General features: G+C 33.2%; 3 protein-coding genes across 4 annotated transcripts; 2 read left to right on the top strand and 1 right to left on the bottom strand.

Moving 5' to 3' along the window:
* Nucleotides 1-65: 65 nt before the first annotated feature.
* On the top strand, nucleotides 66-9,329 carry LOC144850282 (RNA-binding protein 39-like). Of its 2 annotated transcripts, XM_078707531.1 has the most exons (14): nucleotides 66-152; nucleotides 566-638; nucleotides 3,442-3,491; nucleotides 4,437-4,481; nucleotides 4,806-4,838; nucleotides 5,017-5,286; nucleotides 5,397-5,514; nucleotides 5,616-5,708; nucleotides 5,935-6,132; nucleotides 6,460-6,525; nucleotides 6,858-7,062; nucleotides 7,231-7,492; nucleotides 7,971-8,155; nucleotides 8,573-9,329. In XM_078707531.1, the coding sequence occupies exons 2-14, from the start codon at nucleotides 582-584 to the stop codon at nucleotides 8,671-8,673; spliced, it is 1,683 nt and encodes a 560-aa protein (XP_078563657.1). In that variant the 5' UTR covers nucleotides 66-152; nucleotides 566-581; the 3' UTR covers nucleotides 8,674-9,329. The 2 variants fall into 2 exon arrangements, with proteins under 2 accessions (XP_078563657.1, XP_078563658.1); XM_078707532.1 differs by lacking the exon at nucleotides 4,437-4,481.
* Nucleotides 9,118-12,389, bottom strand: LOC144850283 (RNA-binding protein NOB1-like). The gene is made up of 8 exons (XM_078707533.1): nucleotides 12,221-12,389; nucleotides 11,750-11,882; nucleotides 11,501-11,634; nucleotides 11,209-11,280; nucleotides 10,527-10,862; nucleotides 10,305-10,402; nucleotides 9,923-10,064; nucleotides 9,118-9,773 (listed from the first exon to the last, which is right to left on the bottom strand). Exons 1-8 carry the CDS (start codon nucleotides 12,284-12,286, stop codon nucleotides 9,510-9,512), a joined length of 1,245 nt encoding a protein of 414 aa, XP_078563659.1. The 5' UTR covers nucleotides 12,287-12,389; the 3' UTR covers nucleotides 9,118-9,509.
* Nucleotides 12,390-12,456: 67 nt separating this feature from the next.
* LOC144850284 (charged multivesicular body protein 1a-like) lies at nucleotides 12,457-16,988 on the top strand. The gene is made up of 7 exons (XM_078707535.1): nucleotides 12,457-12,594; nucleotides 14,430-14,449; nucleotides 14,571-14,648; nucleotides 14,747-14,893; nucleotides 15,013-15,081; nucleotides 15,319-15,378; nucleotides 15,816-16,988. Exons 1-7 carry the CDS (start codon nucleotides 12,579-12,581, stop codon nucleotides 16,026-16,028), a joined length of 603 nt encoding a protein of 200 aa, XP_078563661.1. The 5' UTR covers nucleotides 12,457-12,578; the 3' UTR covers nucleotides 16,029-16,988.
* Nucleotides 16,989-17,294: the final 306 nt, after the last annotated feature.

Here is a 17,294-nt window from a genome sequence, read left to right as displayed (position 1 = left end):
AAATTGGGCAGAATTCAGAAGTGAACTCGGCAACTCTTTGTTCTGCCAATTCGTGACGTAATCAAAAGCCGCCATATTCATCGATTTCACACAAGGAAACGACTCGAGGACGTTGTGCTGTTTTTTCTGAAATTCTCGTTTAAAATACACCGGTAAATTTATATTTTTATGAATTAAATAAGTGTATATATATTAAGCAATAAATCGAGAATTGATTTAGTAGAAATTATGTTTTTAATAGATTGCTAGTGATCGTTTTATACTCGAGCCCAAGTTAAGTAGCGTCCAGCAAAAAAGCATTTTTCAAGCAAGATAATGCAATTTTGTCGGCAGGTCATGCTGCATTCTTTTGGGCTGTGTACGGTTTTTTGTACGGCCTAGCTAGATAATTAACTGGGTGCAATTTTAGGCATTCTTTTGTATCTTTCACACGGTCACCATGTTTGTAGTAGGCCTCATACTGTTGCTTGTTTGTTGCTTAACTATTATTTTAATTAGGGCCTACATACTTCACTTTTTGTACAATATCGTCATCAAATGAATGAATTTTTAATCTTTTTTACAGCCTTTACACAATCAATATGATGGCTGAAGACATTGATGTTGAAGCTATGCTGGAAGCACCCTACAAAAAAAATGTAAGCATTTTTTATTTATTACGGGATAAGATAATTTACAGGGAGTTAGAGAAATACTTTCATTTAAATTTAAAAATTAAGAAGTAAGATTACAATGTATTTTGCTGCAAAAACAAACATAAAACATGCATGCAAGGAATTTGCATAATTCTCTACCTATATCAACATAGTAAATCCATATTTATTTTTTCATAGTTTTTAGAAATAAAGAATCTTACAATATTTTTTATTAAATGTTTATTCTTAACATTTTTTTATTTGAATAACCGGAAAAAAAAGGAATAAAGTAAATGGGGGTTTTTCCGCATGAATTGCTGTCTTTAACAAGGTATAGGGAGATATTCAATTCAACAATTAAACTTTTTTGTTTAAAATTTATTGTAGGAATGAGACGAGTATTAAAAGGAAATGCGTGTAATTCTGTGGTTTGTATTCTAATTGTGATGAAATGATATAATACATATTTAAAGCATTGACCTTCTCTGACGACACTAAAAAAGTGTTTTCTCTTTTAGCGTATTAATTACTGCACTGACATTAAGCTGATGCCATATGGCTAAATTGCATAAATTAAACAATAATTTTTTTGTTAAAGAGAGCTTAGGGTGCAAAATATTGAGTGGAAAATGCTAGGAGGTTAAACAAAGATTTTTTAATGTTGAAAGATGTGCTATCTAGAAAGAAATCGGTCCTTAGGTCGTTAAAAGCTAATAGTTTTAATTAAATAAGTACAGCAGTATAGGCAGGCCTACTACTGTATATTAGGCAGAATTTTGTGTGTGTGAAGTTGGTTGTGATTAGAGTGAGCCAATTATTGATATTTTTGCCAATTTCATTTCTTATAGACTCACATTGACTTGAGTGATGGTCGCTGGAAATGATGAGGTCGTTAACCTCTGCTCCTACATATAATCTCGCTGAACTTTGACCTTGGGTCATAAACATCTTGAAGGTTTAAAGATCAACAATATAATGTTTACAATGTTCAACATAGTTTAATAACTATTTTTGAAAAAATTTATTCCCCTATGTTTCAATGATTCAACTTAGCTTATGCGGCCCATCCACTTCTCCCCAGCATTGTCTCTCTTACTATACCAAAAAATAATACTATTCTATTGATAAATCAATAATAATAATATTGTCCAATTTTGAATTTCTGGAGAAATTAATTTTCTGATCTAGAGAATGTAATATAAATATCCTTGCATAAACTCTTTTAGTTAAATTTCTATTTTATGATTTTCGTGAATTCTTGTGATGCATTTTAATTTTGGTTTTTATTAACCAAAAAGTTGCAGGCATGTAATTATAATATAGAACCAAGACGTTACAGGCATGGAATATACGTTGCATAAACTCTAGCCACTTTGCTAGGCTACCCAAAAAAAGATGTTTTGATAATTGTTTAAAAAAAACATACTAAAAGTTATCCACTCCCCTCTTGCTGTAGGGTTGATGTATGAGACAAGATGTGGAAGAATCGAAGATGGTACTCTTGGACCAATCCTTCACACTTACCATAACGGCTGGCGGCTCTATTTGTGGGAAGGGCGGGTTTTTTTAGGTACCTGTACCGGTTTACCTGTTCCAACTGAACTTGGCAACAATTCAAAGAAATTTACTGGAATTAAAATGCGACTTAGTCACTCCTAGACAGACATTGTACATGACTTGAAAGTTGTAGATACTATTACAATGATTATGCATTCATATTGTGTTAACAATTTATTTTTTTTCCATTGCATAGTCAAGTAGTAGTTATCGTGTAGTCTGATATTAACAGGAACAGATCAAATTTTAAACTGCCTTTTATATTACTGAAAATCAATTAATTAATTTGAAACGATGAAGAAACCTGTGAGAATGAGAAAAAGACTGGGATTCGAACCCGGAACTTTCTGCTTGATATGCAGATGTCCTAACCATTTATATATCCCAGGTTTCATTACTGAAGCAATACTATACAGTATGAAAGCAAATGTGGAAAACAATAGGACAGTATTAGGTTGAAGCATTTGTATTAAAGAGGTGTGGCAGTTTTCATTGTCAAGACAACAAATGACAATTGTCTTTCCTTGACAAATACTATAGTACAAAACCAGTGTGATTGTATGTACATGCTGATATCCCTAACAATCTGGCAGAACCAATGCTGTACCTTTAAAGATGTATTGTCCCCCTGAAAAAATAATTCTTAAAACATTTTTTTGTTGAATAATCCATTTTAATGTAACATAATAGTTTTCAACTTGGACCAAAAATTGGATCGAAAAAAATGTATTTACCTGAAAAAAAATGTAATTTAAAGCAAAAAATGGTGAAATTAGCTGCCAGCCAATGGATTTTTGGTTGAATTTAACAATTTATTTTGTCATTTTACAAGTGAAAACATAATTTTTTTAATTTTTTGTTAAGTGATTAACTTTATTAAAACTACAAAATAACATATTTAAAGTCTGATTTAATTAATCTTCATTTTTCATGTTTTTGGGGACAATACATCTTTAATTATGCAGTAAAATATGGAGAATGCAATTATGATAAAATTTAGTATTTTCTGTACTTTGTTTCATAAGAAATACAAACATTGTTTTCTTCCCCAGCTGTCAAGAACTGTATCCTCAAGTAATTTTTTAATTCAAATTTTCATCATTTTATAAGCAAAGTGAAAGGTGAGGCATTTAAGTAGTGGAACAACGCTATAAGCTTTTGTCATTGACACTGTATGTGTTTTTTTTTCTTCTTTTCTCCTCCTCCCAACCCTGTTTGACAACCTTGCTGTTTGTTTTGGACATCTTAGGGCGATGCATCGTCACTGGCACTTTCAAAGAAAGACGAGTCAAGGAGAAGGTGAGTTTATCTATTTTATTTATTTTTAAATCTATTTTACTTATTTATTTTTAATTTCAAACAAGTTTGACATGATGATGGCATATCACTACCATATTTGAGCATATCACTATCATATAATGGGCACTATTTTTGTCAAAGAAGTTTGACAGAGCTTAAGAGAAGTAAAACACTTTGTTGAATCAAAATATTCATTTAAAATTCTACAATTAAACGATTGGAGGATAAATACAAATATTCTGTGTTCTCTGATAAATAGAAGCATTATTTGCAATGATCCACAATTAACCTCATTTATGAAATTAACCTTTGACCTTTTATGCCTATTTGGAAAGATTTTCATGATTTTATGAATATTCTACAATCATTTGTGAAATATTTAGCCGTCGCTTGTAAATAATCAATTTTTTAAGGCTATTCTCTGGTTTTAGGCTAGTTCATTTATTTGTTATATTGTATAGGCCTACAAAAATTAATCTGTAACAGTATATAATACCCTATAGTAGGTTGTGTATTATAATAATTGTGTTAGCATCATAGAAACTTTAGTTAATAAAACTATATGTCAACTGTCATTAGGTGACAGCCTGCGGACTTATAATAAAGATGTGATAAGTGGCCGTGATTGCGGCAGATTGTCATCGTAGATCACAAAGGTGGGTAGCCTGGCTATGAGTTGATGCACAGTCTCAGGTGAGAGGTAACTGGGCCAATTCTAACCCCCTTCCCTTCTCAACTAAGTTGTTCCCAAGTGGAGTTTTCCCCTCCATGCATTTCTTCAATAAATTCAAAATGTAGCAAAATTTATATACATCTCCTGGTAAGATTTGAAAAAAAAATATCTGACACCAGTTTGTCATTGTAAATAAAATAAAGAAAACTTTACTTTTTATTATTTAAAAAATAAAGAAAAATTAAATGATTTCTATTTTTCTAAATTTGTAGACATTCATCAAAGAGTAGAAGTAGAAGCCGTGACCGCGACAGACGGTAAGATTAAATAATATTTCTGCCGATTGTTAAATAACATGTAAACTGCATGTGATAAGTAACTTGATTTAAGAGAATATATATATATGTATATACACAATCTGTGAGTGAGTGCAGAATCTGTTTGTGCTTTAGCCTATTCTGTCTACACTATCAAACTAGTTTGACAACAAAAATGTGATTTGCCCAAATATGGTAGTGATATGCTTAAATATGGTATTGATACGACATCATCATCATGTCCATATATATTGGTTACCGAATAGATATTATTAAGTAGGAGTGTTAGTAAATAATTTTTTTTTTTTATAACTATTTTTATAGACACCGAAGCAAGAGCAAAGATAGAGAACGAAGGTATGTAGTTTATTTCAACTTGAAATTCTCTTAAACCATAAACATAACTTGTATTTTTTAAATAATGTTTAGTTAGTGCATCTAAACCCAAGTTTAGTACAATTTTAATCATTTTTATACCCCATATGTGTGTTTTATAGATACAATAAATTTAGTATCTTAATTTCTCTACCACCAGGAAAGAAAGGGATCGTCATGGGCGTAGCCGAAGCCGCGACAGGTCAAGAAGAGATGGAGACCGAAATAGAGAACGTGAACGAGATCGTAGTAGAGGATGGGAAAGGGATGGCGAACGGAATAGGGGTGGAAGAGATAAAGAACGGGAGAGAGGAAGTAGAGGTCGTGATAGAGAAAGAGACAATTATAGAGGAGGTGAAAGACGAGAACGAAAGGAGAAGCGAAGCAGGTCAAAAGAACGAGTGAAAGAAGTAGTTGTACCTGAGCCAAGGTTAGTCTATGATTATTACAATTCAACACTCAAAAACTATTGACTTATTTTAAAGACTTTTTGAGAGTAATTGAAAAGTGTTAAGATTAATATAATATTTTTCTTTTTAGGCCGAAATCTCCTGAGTTGACGCCAGAACAAAGAGATGCAAGAACAGTGTTTTGCATGCAGCTCTCGGCAAGAATCAGACCGAGAGATTTAGAGGAATTTTTCTCGGCAGTCGGAGAAGTAAGATTAAACATTCATTATTTGACAAATAATACAGTTTATTTTGTAAAAACTGAATAATTTTAAAACTTTATATTAAATTTGTTTTGTTTGTCTTACAGGTGAGAGACGTTAGAATAATTTCAGACCGCAACTCTAGAAGATCAAAAGGAGTAGCTTACGTCGAGTTTAAAGACGAAAAGTGTATTCCATTGGTAAGTAGTCTCTTACTGTTTATTTTGGGATGTACCGTTAGCTACCAATTTCTTTCAACATGAAAAATGCAGATGAATAAAATCAAACTTTAAATTGGCCATTGTGTAGTTTTAAGTTATTCACTTTGACAGAAATAAAAAGAGCAAATCAAATTATGATTTGTATAAAAAAAAATTGTTTCTAGTAACATATCCAGACTTTTACACCTTTTTTTCATTTTGGTAGGCAATTGGACTGAACAATCAGAAATTGCTAGGAGTACCAATCATAGTACAAGTGTCACAAGCAGAAAAGAACAGAACAGCCAGCAGTAATCTGACCCTTCAGAAGGGTAGTCAAGGACCCATGCGCCTCTATGTTGGCTCTCTGCATTTCAACATCACAGAGGAGATGTTGAGGGGAATATTTGAACCATTCGGACACGTAAGTTAAATGATTTAATTATTTTAGACACTTCTAAACTATTAAACTAGTTTGACAAAAAAGTGTGATGTGCTCAAATATGATAGTGATATGACATCATCATGTCCATATATGGGCACATTACTTTTTTTTTGGACACATTAAGTTTGATAGTGTAGACAGAGGTTAATAATAATAATAATATTTATTCTGTCATCAATGTAAAAATAACCAGGAATGAGAATAGGCTAAAGCCATATTCAAGAAAATTACAAATAAACTAGCCAGCTGTTCACATTTGTAATAATTTAATTATCATATTTCTCAAGCTGTTTTTGTTTATTCCAGATTGACAGTATCCAGTTGATTATGGATACAGAAACAGGTCGCTCCAAAGGATACGGCTTCATATCTGTAAGTTGGACATATTTATTATTTTATTAATTTTACTCGGATAGAAAAACCATTTTTAGAGTTCTATTTTTTATTTTTGATAAAGATATATACTGATATTCACATAAAAAAGTGACATTCCTAGCATGCACTTAATGATTATTAGATCATAACCATGTAGTACATGGCTGTGTTGAGTCTATTGTAATTATAGTAAAGTATCATGTCAAAATGAACACACTGACTGTTAAACACAATGTAGTTACTGCAGTAACTGCAGTAGAATAAGTTTAACATGGTCATAAATGTAGATTATTTTATTTTAAAAATTGTTTAAATCTTTTTCTGTCCAGTTTCACGACTCTGAAGATGCCAAGAAAGCTTTGGAGCAGTTGAATGGCTTTGAGCTTGCAGGCCGACCGATGAAAGTCGGTAATGTGACCGAAAGGACCGACGGTCAGATGGCATCATCATTCTTGGACAATGATGAGCTAGATCGCACTGGCATTGAAATGACCACTACAGGACGATTACAACTTATGGCCAAATTAGCAGAGGGTATGTAGGATCATTTAAAATGATTATTAGATCATAACCATGTATTACATGGCTGTGTTGAGTCTATTGTAATTATAGCAAAGTATCATGACATTAGCAATAATCTCATAGGCTGTTTGCAGTAAATTTAAAATAAAACAATTATAAATAAATTATTTCTCTTGCCAGGTACTGGATTCCAGATCCCAGCTGCTGCAGCATCCGCCCTCAATCCCCTATCCCAAATGCCAGGCTCAGGCCTACCACAGATACCAGGCCAACAGCAGGTGGTTCCAGGTGCTGCACCCACTCAAGTCAACCTTCAAGCCTCACTGGCAGCTGCTCAGGCCCAGGCTCAACAACATGCCGCTGCCATAAGTCAACAGGCGTCCACCGCTGCTCCGTCTGTCACGGCATGCTTTATGCTCTCTAATATGTTTGACCCAAATACGTAAGTATATTTTAAAATAGTGGAATAGTTACACACATAATATACATGTCAAGTTTGCGGTTGTGCTGCCTCAAGATTTCCCAATTATGACTTCACTCCCCCCAATAATATTATCCTTGATTTATAAAGTGCCTAATGTTGTGAAACTTCTGAGCACTGTACATATTATTAACCTCAGTCAGTTTTTGATCAAACATGTATGGAAACATACTCCCATGATGCAGTTATTAATCGGCGCAAAGTTGTGTCTTGACCTTTTATACCCATTTGTACACCTGGTTGGAGAGAGACAAACTTGTCTTACCCAAGGATACAGACAATCTGACAAGTGTTGGATTCGAACCCAAGATTCCTTTCTATTTTTTTTTTTATCTGTGTACAATACTATGTTTATTTATGTGTATGATGAATGGAAATAAAGAAATAGTAGTCACTCCACAATAAGCCCTCACGATAAACAATATGATTTATTTTGCAGTGAATCGGGTGCTAATTGGGACGCCGATATCCGTGATGATGTCATAGAGGAATGCAATAAACATGGAGGGTGTACACATGTATATGTAGATAAGGGCTCACCCCAAGGCATGGTGTATGTTAAATGTCCTACGCCTACCATAGCACAGGCTGCTGTTAGTGCATTACATGGTAGATGGTTCGCTGGTAAGCCTATTGCTATGTTTTAAATTCTTTGATGACTCGCATTTCATCTTAAGCTCTGTTTGCACTATCAAACTTTATGTGACAATGTGATGTGCCCATATATGGACATGATGATGTCATATTACTATAATATTTAAGTATATATCAGGCTCTGTATACACTATCAAACTAGTTGGAGAAGAAAGTCTGATGTGCTCAAATATGGTAGTGGTATGACATTTTGTAGTGTAGACAGAGCTTTATTGTATTACTTGTTACCGAATATATTGTAAAGCTATGTTCTACAACACCACAGTAGTCTGCAGCATATTGTACAAAACTGCACATGCATATTTTGCATACAAATCTAACCGTTGTAGTATTTATATCCGACTGCCCAATAATAAAATTACTTGAATTTTTTCTCCTTTTCTACAGGTAAAATGATCAACGCAGCGTACGTACCTCTTGCAAATTATCACACAATATTCCCACAGGCTATGAACTCATCACAACTTTTAATATCTGGACAAAGATGAGATACAGACACAATTGATAAGATGATGGTGATATTAAGTCAAAGATGATGGTGATACTCAGTTAAACCTAATCTCGCTTGAACAGTTGTAGATAGTTTTGAATTTTTAATCTTACACTGTACTGAAAATAGGTCATTTAAAACTCCTGTTTTTTATTTTATAGCAGAAAAATGAAATTTTGTATATTGTAAGGATATGGTACTGGCATGACATGCCGCGTTGTTCCAGTCCGTGAATACGTACGTAACTTAATCGCGCATACCGTCAATCATCATGGAATCCGTAATAAGGTTTAAATACAGCAAAACCAGTTTTTGTTTTTGAAATACGTTTTTTTTAAGTGATTTTAAATGTTATCGTGTACTTTGTTGCTAGATTAAAAAAATTGAGGCGAGTATGTGAAACATAATACCTTGTATATAAGACAATTTTACATATGTATAATTAGGTTATAAAAAACAATTTATATAAGGATACTCTTTAAAAAAAATCTGAATTTTTAAGTGTCGAATTGATCTTTGGTGAAAGTACTGTAAAAAGAAGGCATACATTAGCTGGTAATTTCTTTAATTACATGTGTCAAATATTTATGGTTTATTGTAAAGCAAGATCACAATTATTCTTTTGAAAATAAATGTTTTGCTTGGTATTTTAAAGCGGGTTTGTAAATACAATACATTATTAGTAACATTTACAGAAAAATAGCAAACAAAATGACTCGGAATATCATACACAAATCATGTTTGTATTGAGTGTGGATATTATTTTATTATTGTATACATTTGTGTGTTAAAATCATGTTTTAAACTATGTATATATTCGGCATTTTTCAACATTTATTTCTTGCGACCTTTTTTACGTCTGACTTCATTTGGATTACGTCGTCTCGAATTACTACTGGCGCCGCACATGCCAATCTGAGCTGCTCGACTTGTGACATCGTTAACCGCGAATGGCGACCCTCTAGCTACGAAGTCTGGGTCAAACGCGTTGATTTTTGCGAGTGTTTTCTTGGCTGGTTTGTTTTGCGGAGCCGGTTGATCTTCGCAAAGTACGGGGTTCATGGCGTGCTTTCCTCCTTTTGGTAGCGGAAGTGGATACTGTAATACAAACCAAAGAACAGTGAAAAGCTGTAAAGGGTCTTTCAAACCTTAAACTTGTTAATGTAATGTTGTATATTTGGACTGAAGTTGAAACAGCTTCAGTTAGCAACAATTTTTAAGTTGTATAGGAGTTGTACTTTATTTACCTTCAGACCACGTGTATTGATAGCCCTCCTGGATGACAGGTGGTACCTCTGTGTTCCGTCTTCATCCACGGTTACCGTCACCTTTGTCATTGTCTTATTGCCACATTTGGGACAAAACACTTTCTGAGTGTTACTAGTAATTCTGTAAAATTTATATTTATTTTTTACTTGTATTGAAAACGGTAAATGAAATGGTAATACAGTCAACTCTCAATACCACATACTTTTGCGCTGGTCGTATGTGTCCATTCCAGAATGTGTTTTCAATGGTAAAGAGGAATTTGGGACCTTTTGGACCTCAAGAAAAGTCTGGTATTGGGAGAGTTGATTGTATAACATTTGGTGGATATTTATTGGATAGATTTTAGCAATGGAGACTTACTTGAAGCAAGAGTAACACCTCAGAGCGTAACTCTTGGCTCTTTTAATCAGCATGCCATCAACAGACACAACAGAAAGACCTATCTGTATCAACACATTCTATTAACAAGAAAAAACAAAATCATAAAGTTGCTTTATTAAATTTGCAGTACGTTGTGCGCTCATTGTATTTCAGAACAGGTGCATAGAATCTGAATTACAAACATAAAATGATATACCGTACCTGCATTGCAAAATCAGTTGTAAGACAGCCGACCCCAACACCACTTGCAGGTATCTGTTCCGAATCATTGTACTGTTTAACTTGGCTAATATTACTTGGTGTTATCCACCCAACATCATCCTCTTCCCCATCCATGTCAACATCATTTACAGGATCCTCATCAATTAAATTATCATCTTTACTTAAATCATCTTTATTATTTTCCAATTGTTCTGTTTTTTCAACATTATCATCTTCGTCCATTTTATTTAATTTCGTTTCAGTTTCTTGAGTGTCTTTAACTTCATCTTTTGAGTGTTCAACATTTGAACTAACGACCTCTTTCTCTGAATTTATCTAACATTTAAAAATGAAAAAAAATGTTAATACTGATTACTGTAAATATATCAAACCAAATAATAGCCTCAAATATATATAATGGAGTTGTGGCTCAGCAGTTATGATGCTTGGCTACCAATCCAAGAGTCCTGGGTTCAAGTCCTCCTGTCATGTCAGTATTTTTTCTAATGACAATTTACAACTCCACTCTTTGTAATAAGACTTTGTTTATGTAGAGCGTCATGTGTATGTTTGTCTTGTTTGTCAGGATTGCCACCTTTAAGAAGGATAGTGAATGAATTCACTTATGGTTATCCTTGGCAATTTGCCTAAATATATAGTCAATAGTTCATAAAATGACTACCTTGTCTGGATAATAAAATCCTTCGATATCGGTTACTTTTTGTAGAGGTTTTTTACTGCAAGTTATTGTCATCTGAAAGAAACAAGTACATGGATTTAAATAAGTCAAGGTAAATCACATTCCCCACTTTGCTACAAAGAACCTGCTGTAACAATATTGTCATACTGATGACCGGCTTGAAGGCACACAAATGCGTTTTTAGAGTACAAGCGAAAATGTATGACTTATTTAGGAATTTGTTTAGTTAAACATCCACTTCAGGTACATGCATTTATCACTAGCATTTCTCTACCTTTTTCTCTGGTACTTTCTTAAGATGTTCTGCACCCACTATCTCTTTTGTAAGTTGGTATGTTAGCGCCATCACTTTGATGTCAGTCGCTGATAAACTTCCCCAATCGCCCGTCTTTTTAGCAAAATCAGAAACTTAAAACAAAAAATATATTTTATTCAATGAATTAATCAATAAAACTGTAACATAAATTTACTACTTAGCAATAAAGGATTTTAAATTGTTCAGATTTTGACAGTCATTAGTTACCATGTGAAATACTTTCAGTTGATGGTGATTTAAATTTAAGCTCGTATGGTAGCACTGCTAGACGTTGTCGTGTCGCAGAATCTCGGATTTCGTTCACAACTTCCTGAATCGTGTATATGTTTTCTGCAAGATCCTGAAATTTAACAATATAATGTAATATAAAATTTAAAACTAATTTAATAAAAATGAGCATGATATTTTGTGGATTGTTTGTATCTTATTTTATTCTTAATGATACATTTTTACATAATACAACTTTCTTACTTTGTATGTAGTGTGAGTTTTAAAATGTATAGTTTTGGATAGGCCTAGGCTAGGGTAAATCAAAATAATCTTCAGGAGTCTACATCGTCGCGCCGGGCTTTCCCTTCTTTATTTTATATATGTGTGCCTACTACACATCGTCTAGGCCTAGCCTGGCCCTAGGCTAGCTAGGTAGTATAGAATTAGGGGCTTATTATACACGTTTACCTGAAGTTGAACATTTTTCAGAAATCCAGCAGCGTCAACTATCATATGTTCTGTTTTTGTAGTCATTCTGAATTCTAAAAACTAAACAATAACCAACTTTAGATAAGATCAAAAATTGTACTGTTTCACAACATCACCCACCACATGTTGGTCCAGTCGTTGTAATTATTGTTAGTTACTTATCACGACTGTAAACCTTAGTCTATTATTATTAACATTGCCTTACTGTGAGGGCGCACTACAAATTACATATTCTCTAAAAATAACAATTAATTGTTTGAAAGAGTACTAAAAGTCAGACAAAAACAGGTCATCCGGTTTCCTGATTCACTTACAAAACACACCTATACATAATAATATGCCCAGTATGGAAGGTAGGTTATCTTTGTAATTTTCAACTTATATTCAAGCTAGAGCGAGGGTAAGAAGGGAAGGGGCCACCAGCCAGGGTATCGGATCATCTCGGTCGCGTTTCATTTCGGTCGCGCTTCCGGTAAATCGAACTTCCGGCGATTTCTATGGAACGCCGCTCAATGCAGTACTGTACACTGTAAGCTCTAATTAAAGATCGAAGCGTATCGAAGTGTAGGCTCTATTATTTTTTATGTGTTTACTTAAAAATGTTTTTATAATAATCATTATATTTAAATAAATATTGTAAAAACAGTATTTTATTAATTAGTTTATAAGAACATCATTTGATATAACGTGCGTTACTTTTTCCGACAAATACAATGAGCTTTGTGCCCTTTTGTCTGGATGCGTGCATTGTTTCCCCGCTACACACGCGCTCTCTTTTTTTGCGTGCTTATGCTGATATTTTTTTTTATTGCCTCTAATTAAATTTATACATCACAATACGGTAAAACTTTGAAAAAAATGCTCAATGGCGGTTTCTTCTTTTAAGAACATTTCAAGATGGGCTTCTTTTCAAGACTACTTTTTAAACTAAACAGAGCTGAGGGGCTTCTTTGCAAAATTAATGCTGTAGATTTAGTAAATTGCAACTACAAATGTAAGACTTTGTAAGACATTTTTGCCGCCAGCTTTACGTTGTCTGTGGACAATCAGCGTATCATCATGTTTCAAGAAAAAATTGACTGGAAAAGTAGTATAGTATTAACGATGGTTATGTTAGCGGTGTAGTTCTTCTTGACAGCTAATAATTATACATATTTTTTGTATAATTTAAGGGACGGATGGAGGGACATGGTAGACATTTTTTTGGCCGTTTTACGAATAATTTTTCGATAATAATTCATCTAAAAAAGCTACACCCATTCCATTTGTATTGTGGTGACAATAGACAATAGACACAAAAAGAGACAATAGACACAAAAAGGTAAAATAGACAATTCGCCTTATTTCTTTATTTCTGTTTTTATTATATTTCATAACAATAAGCATACAAAGTCAACAGGCAATATGGTTTCATTCTAATTCAATAGCATGAGACATAATGCGACACGTCAATGCATTATGTTTTTAAAAATTGTATTACATAATCGTGCAATATAGTGTATAAAAAAGCTCAGTGAAAGTCTCTCACTGATTTTTACTGACACCAAACAAATATTCCCAATTTACTCATTCATAATTATTAACATATTGGAGTCTTCTTCGTAAGCTACTTGTTGTGTCCTGAAAATATAGATAAAAATCGTTACAAATACAGGTTTATAAATTCGAACTACTACACGTACCGACTGCTGAAAGAGAGTTAAATCTGACAGTTAGGTCCAATCCTACAATAGCATCCATTTTTGTATGCTTTATGCATAATTGACGCGCCATACACCACGATCGATATTGTTGAAAATTGACCTTAATTGACACGCGACCGAAATGAAACGCGACCGAGATGATCGTTTCCCAGCCAGCAGGAGGAGGGAGATAGGCCTAACTAGCCTAGCCTAGTGTAAATAGAAACATCTTGCTATATGCATGCATAGTACTATAGATAGTAGGTAGGAGGTGAGAGGCCTAGCTAAATAAGTACAGAATATAGTAGTACTGTACTAGCTAGGCCCTGTAGCCTTACTAGTTAGGCCTAACTAATCTCCCAAAAGAATTAATAGTAATACTCCTACCTCTAACCTAGGCCCTAGCTAAAATTTATAATAATACCTTTTAAAACACAAAATAAAATTATGACATCATCATTTATTTTATATATTTGATTAATTTAAACTGTATTTACCTTTTTCAGATACACTTTTCCAGTTAAAGGTAAGTTATAAATACTGTATTGATTTTTAAATATATACTACATTTTTACTGAATTTTATGCTTCCAGTTTCCTTAGAATGATCTTAATTTGTTTTAATTCTTTTTCCTCCAAATAAAATAGTTTGCTACTAAGCAATTGGAAAGACTGGCCAAAAAATCAGAAAAGGAACAAAAAACGCAACAAGCAAAGGTCAAAAAGGTCAGTATCATGTAGTATTATTTTCTGTACATGTGATGATCTATGCTTCCTATAACTCTGTACTTAATGCTTCAGTTTCATTTTTACATTTATTTTAGGCCATACAGCAGAAGAATATTGAAGGAGCAAAAATCTATGCAGAAAATGCGATAAGAAAGAAGAATGAAGGGCTGAACTACCTGCGTATGGCGTCAAGGGTGGACGCTGTGTCGTCTAGAGTGAAATCAGCTATGGCAATGAAAGAGGTAAAAACCATAATATCTAGTAAGAATTATTTGTTACAAACAGGTCATTACAGATCACATGGTATGTATATAACAATAATATAATACATTTTTAATCATTGTGTTGTGTTTTTTCTCAGGTTACAAAGAATATGGGGAGTGTAGTAAAAGGACTTGACAAGGCAATGGCGTCAATGAATCTAGAAAAGGTAAACTTACTTTTCTCAATATGTACTAGAAAAAATGTGATGTGCCCATATATGGGCATGATGACGTCACATCACTACCACATTTGGGTATATCACCACCATATTTGGGCACATCACACTTTTTTGTCAAACTAGTTTGATAGTGTGGTTTTTGATAGTGTGTAGTTTTTAAGATAGATAACTCTTCAATCACAGCTGCTAATATGAAGTACTGTAACTCTATTATATTTTTTTCAGGTTTCTCAAATCATGGAAAAATTTGAAGGGCAGTTTGAAGACCTTGACGTCCACACACAGGTTAGTAATGGAAAACACTATAATGGTAAACTAGCATGGTGCTTAACATGCATGCTTACTATTTCTAGGATCCTGGGTTCTATCCCTGGCTCCACTAAATTCTCTAGTCACACTTGACTGAGGTACTTCCCTTAAATACATTTGACTTAAGTTTAATTTTTTTGCGTGTAACCATTTTCATTGTGTTTTTTAACTTTGGAATACAAATTTAAATTACCATGTATTTGACAATAAATTTGAACTTGAACTCAATACATATTTAAGGTTTTCACTTAAGTGGTATTTATTTAGATAGAAGAATGTGTAAATGTTTTCCCTTAGTGACTACAGGACTTTTCTAGTGTAAAACAACATGACTACTTAAGAATTTAAACTGTATAGTTCTCTTTCAATAATTGATGTTTAATGCTCAATAAAATAATATTTGAACATTTTAGGTTTTGGAAGGATCTCTTGGTAATTCAACCACATTAAGCACCCCACAAGACCAAGTAGACCAACTCATACAGCAAGTTGCAGAAGAGAATGGACTGGACATGATCAGTGACCTCGCTTCAGCTCCAGAGGTCAACGATACAATAGCAAGTTCGTCAAGAACGACGCAAGAAGAGGACGTTCTTTCAAAACGATTGGCGGCTCTCAGGGAATGAAGCTCCTACAGTCAGCGGAGGAATACATTTTACCCATATTTTGATTTGAAAATGTTTACACTGTAAACAGTATATTGACAACATGGCTGGAATTTTCAGTCTTTTTGCTTAAGTTAAGATAGTGCTTAAGTGAACAACTTCGGCTTTGTTTATCATACATTCATTTGTTTCATCATAAGAAAAAAGTATGTAAAAATAGGTTATTTTGAAAACTTACTGCCAAAACATTGACTAACAAGTTGATATGATTAATTGTTTACATTTTAAAAATCTCTTCAAGTCAGATATGAGGTGCCAAGTGTAACATTATATGTAAAAACTATAGTAGATAAATAATACATTTGCACTTGGCACCTCATACTCAGACACTGCATGAAACCAGCAGACTGATATTCTGTTCTTTCTACTAAAAATTCTGAAAACCAGATTTAAATAAATTTCTTTAGTGACCTCTAGTGCAGTGTTCACATGTAGCTATCGGTATAGGTCTTTCACATGTGAAAAATTTTGTTTGTTTATTTGAAATATTTTAACAAATTGAGAAATCATCATAACTCTTAATTTAATCATGTATGTGTACACAGAGGGAAAAAGTAGGTTGAGCTTGCTACAGCACAATACCATAATTTATTCACACCCTCATTTACATAACACAGGTATACCATAATCCCCTCATGTGGCCAACAGGTGGTGATGACAGATATGAGTAGTATATCTGATGTTTGATTTTCAACATACATCTAATCAATTGAAGATTTATAATACTCTTTTTTCATTTAACATAAATATCTCTCCTTGTTTTGTATTATTTAATGGCTTTACCTATTGTAGAATTTGTACATTTATTACGATCTAAAATTTACAATTATTATGTAAAATTCTTAAATAGCTTCTTTTTTTTCTAATATACAAACTGTAAATAAAGATGGATTATCGAATAAACTGATTTTATAAGAAATAAGTAGAAGACGGCGGACTGTTGATCTGCGCGTGAGTTGTCATTTAAATTGTTATTTAAAGGGACAGAATAAATATTAAAGTTACTGTACGCGAACAAAAATATTTTTATGTACGGTGTTGCGAAATCGTCGATTTTCGTCATTTTTATTTTCAAACAAAAAATCGTGAAGTTGACTGTTAGAACATTAAAGAAGAATGCATCATAAACAGTAAGAAATAAGATTTGAATTTAACGGGGAAAAAAACAGCAAAGCGATCGGATTTGATACATTGTCTTTTGTGGGTTCTCCGGGTTCGAATCTTGGC

Source organism: Antedon bifida, chromosome 8, assembly GCF_963402885.1.
Source record: "Antedon bifida chromosome 8, ecAntBifi1.1, whole genome shotgun sequence".
In the NCBI taxonomy this organism is placed as follows: Eukaryota; Metazoa; Echinodermata; class Crinoidea; order Comatulida; family Antedonidae; genus Antedon; species Antedon bifida.
The sequence above is the reverse complement of the archived record's forward strand: the minus strand, read 5'-3'. Positions and strand labels throughout refer to the sequence as shown.

Bases quoted from the DNA above. Each gene is read 5' to 3' on its own strand.
- LOC144850284 (XM_078707535.1), top strand. The intron at 14,450-14,570 runs GTAAGTTATAAA...CAAATAAAATAG, and splicing joins ATACACTTTTCCAGTTAAAG to TTTGCTACTAAGCAATTGGA. The intron at 15,082-15,318 runs GTAAACTTACTT...TATTTTTTTCAG, and splicing joins CGTCAATGAATCTAGAAAAG to GTTTCTCAAATCATGGAAAA.
- LOC144850283 (XM_078707533.1), bottom strand. From the start codon at position 12,286: ATGACTACAAAAACAGAACATATGATAGTTGACGCTGCTGGATTTCTG. The intron at 11,883-12,220 runs GTAAACGTGTAT...GTTAAATTTCAG, and splicing joins TGAAAAATGTTCAACTTCAG to GATCTTGCAGAAAACATATA. The intron at 10,065-10,304 runs GTAAGTCTCCAT...TAAATTTTACAG, and splicing joins AGGTGTTACTCTTGCTTCAA to AATTACTAGTAACACTCAGA.
- LOC144850282 (XM_078707531.1), top strand. From the start codon at position 582: ATGATGGCTGAAGACATTGATGTTGAAGCTATGCTGGAAGCACCCTAC. The intron at 639-3,441 runs GTAAGCATTTTT...TGGACATCTTAG, and splicing joins AAGCACCCTACAAAAAAAAT to GGCGATGCATCGTCACTGGC. The intron at 5,287-5,396 runs GTTAGTCTATGA...TTTTCTTTTTAG, and splicing joins GTAGTTGTACCTGAGCCAAG to GCCGAAATCTCCTGAGTTGA.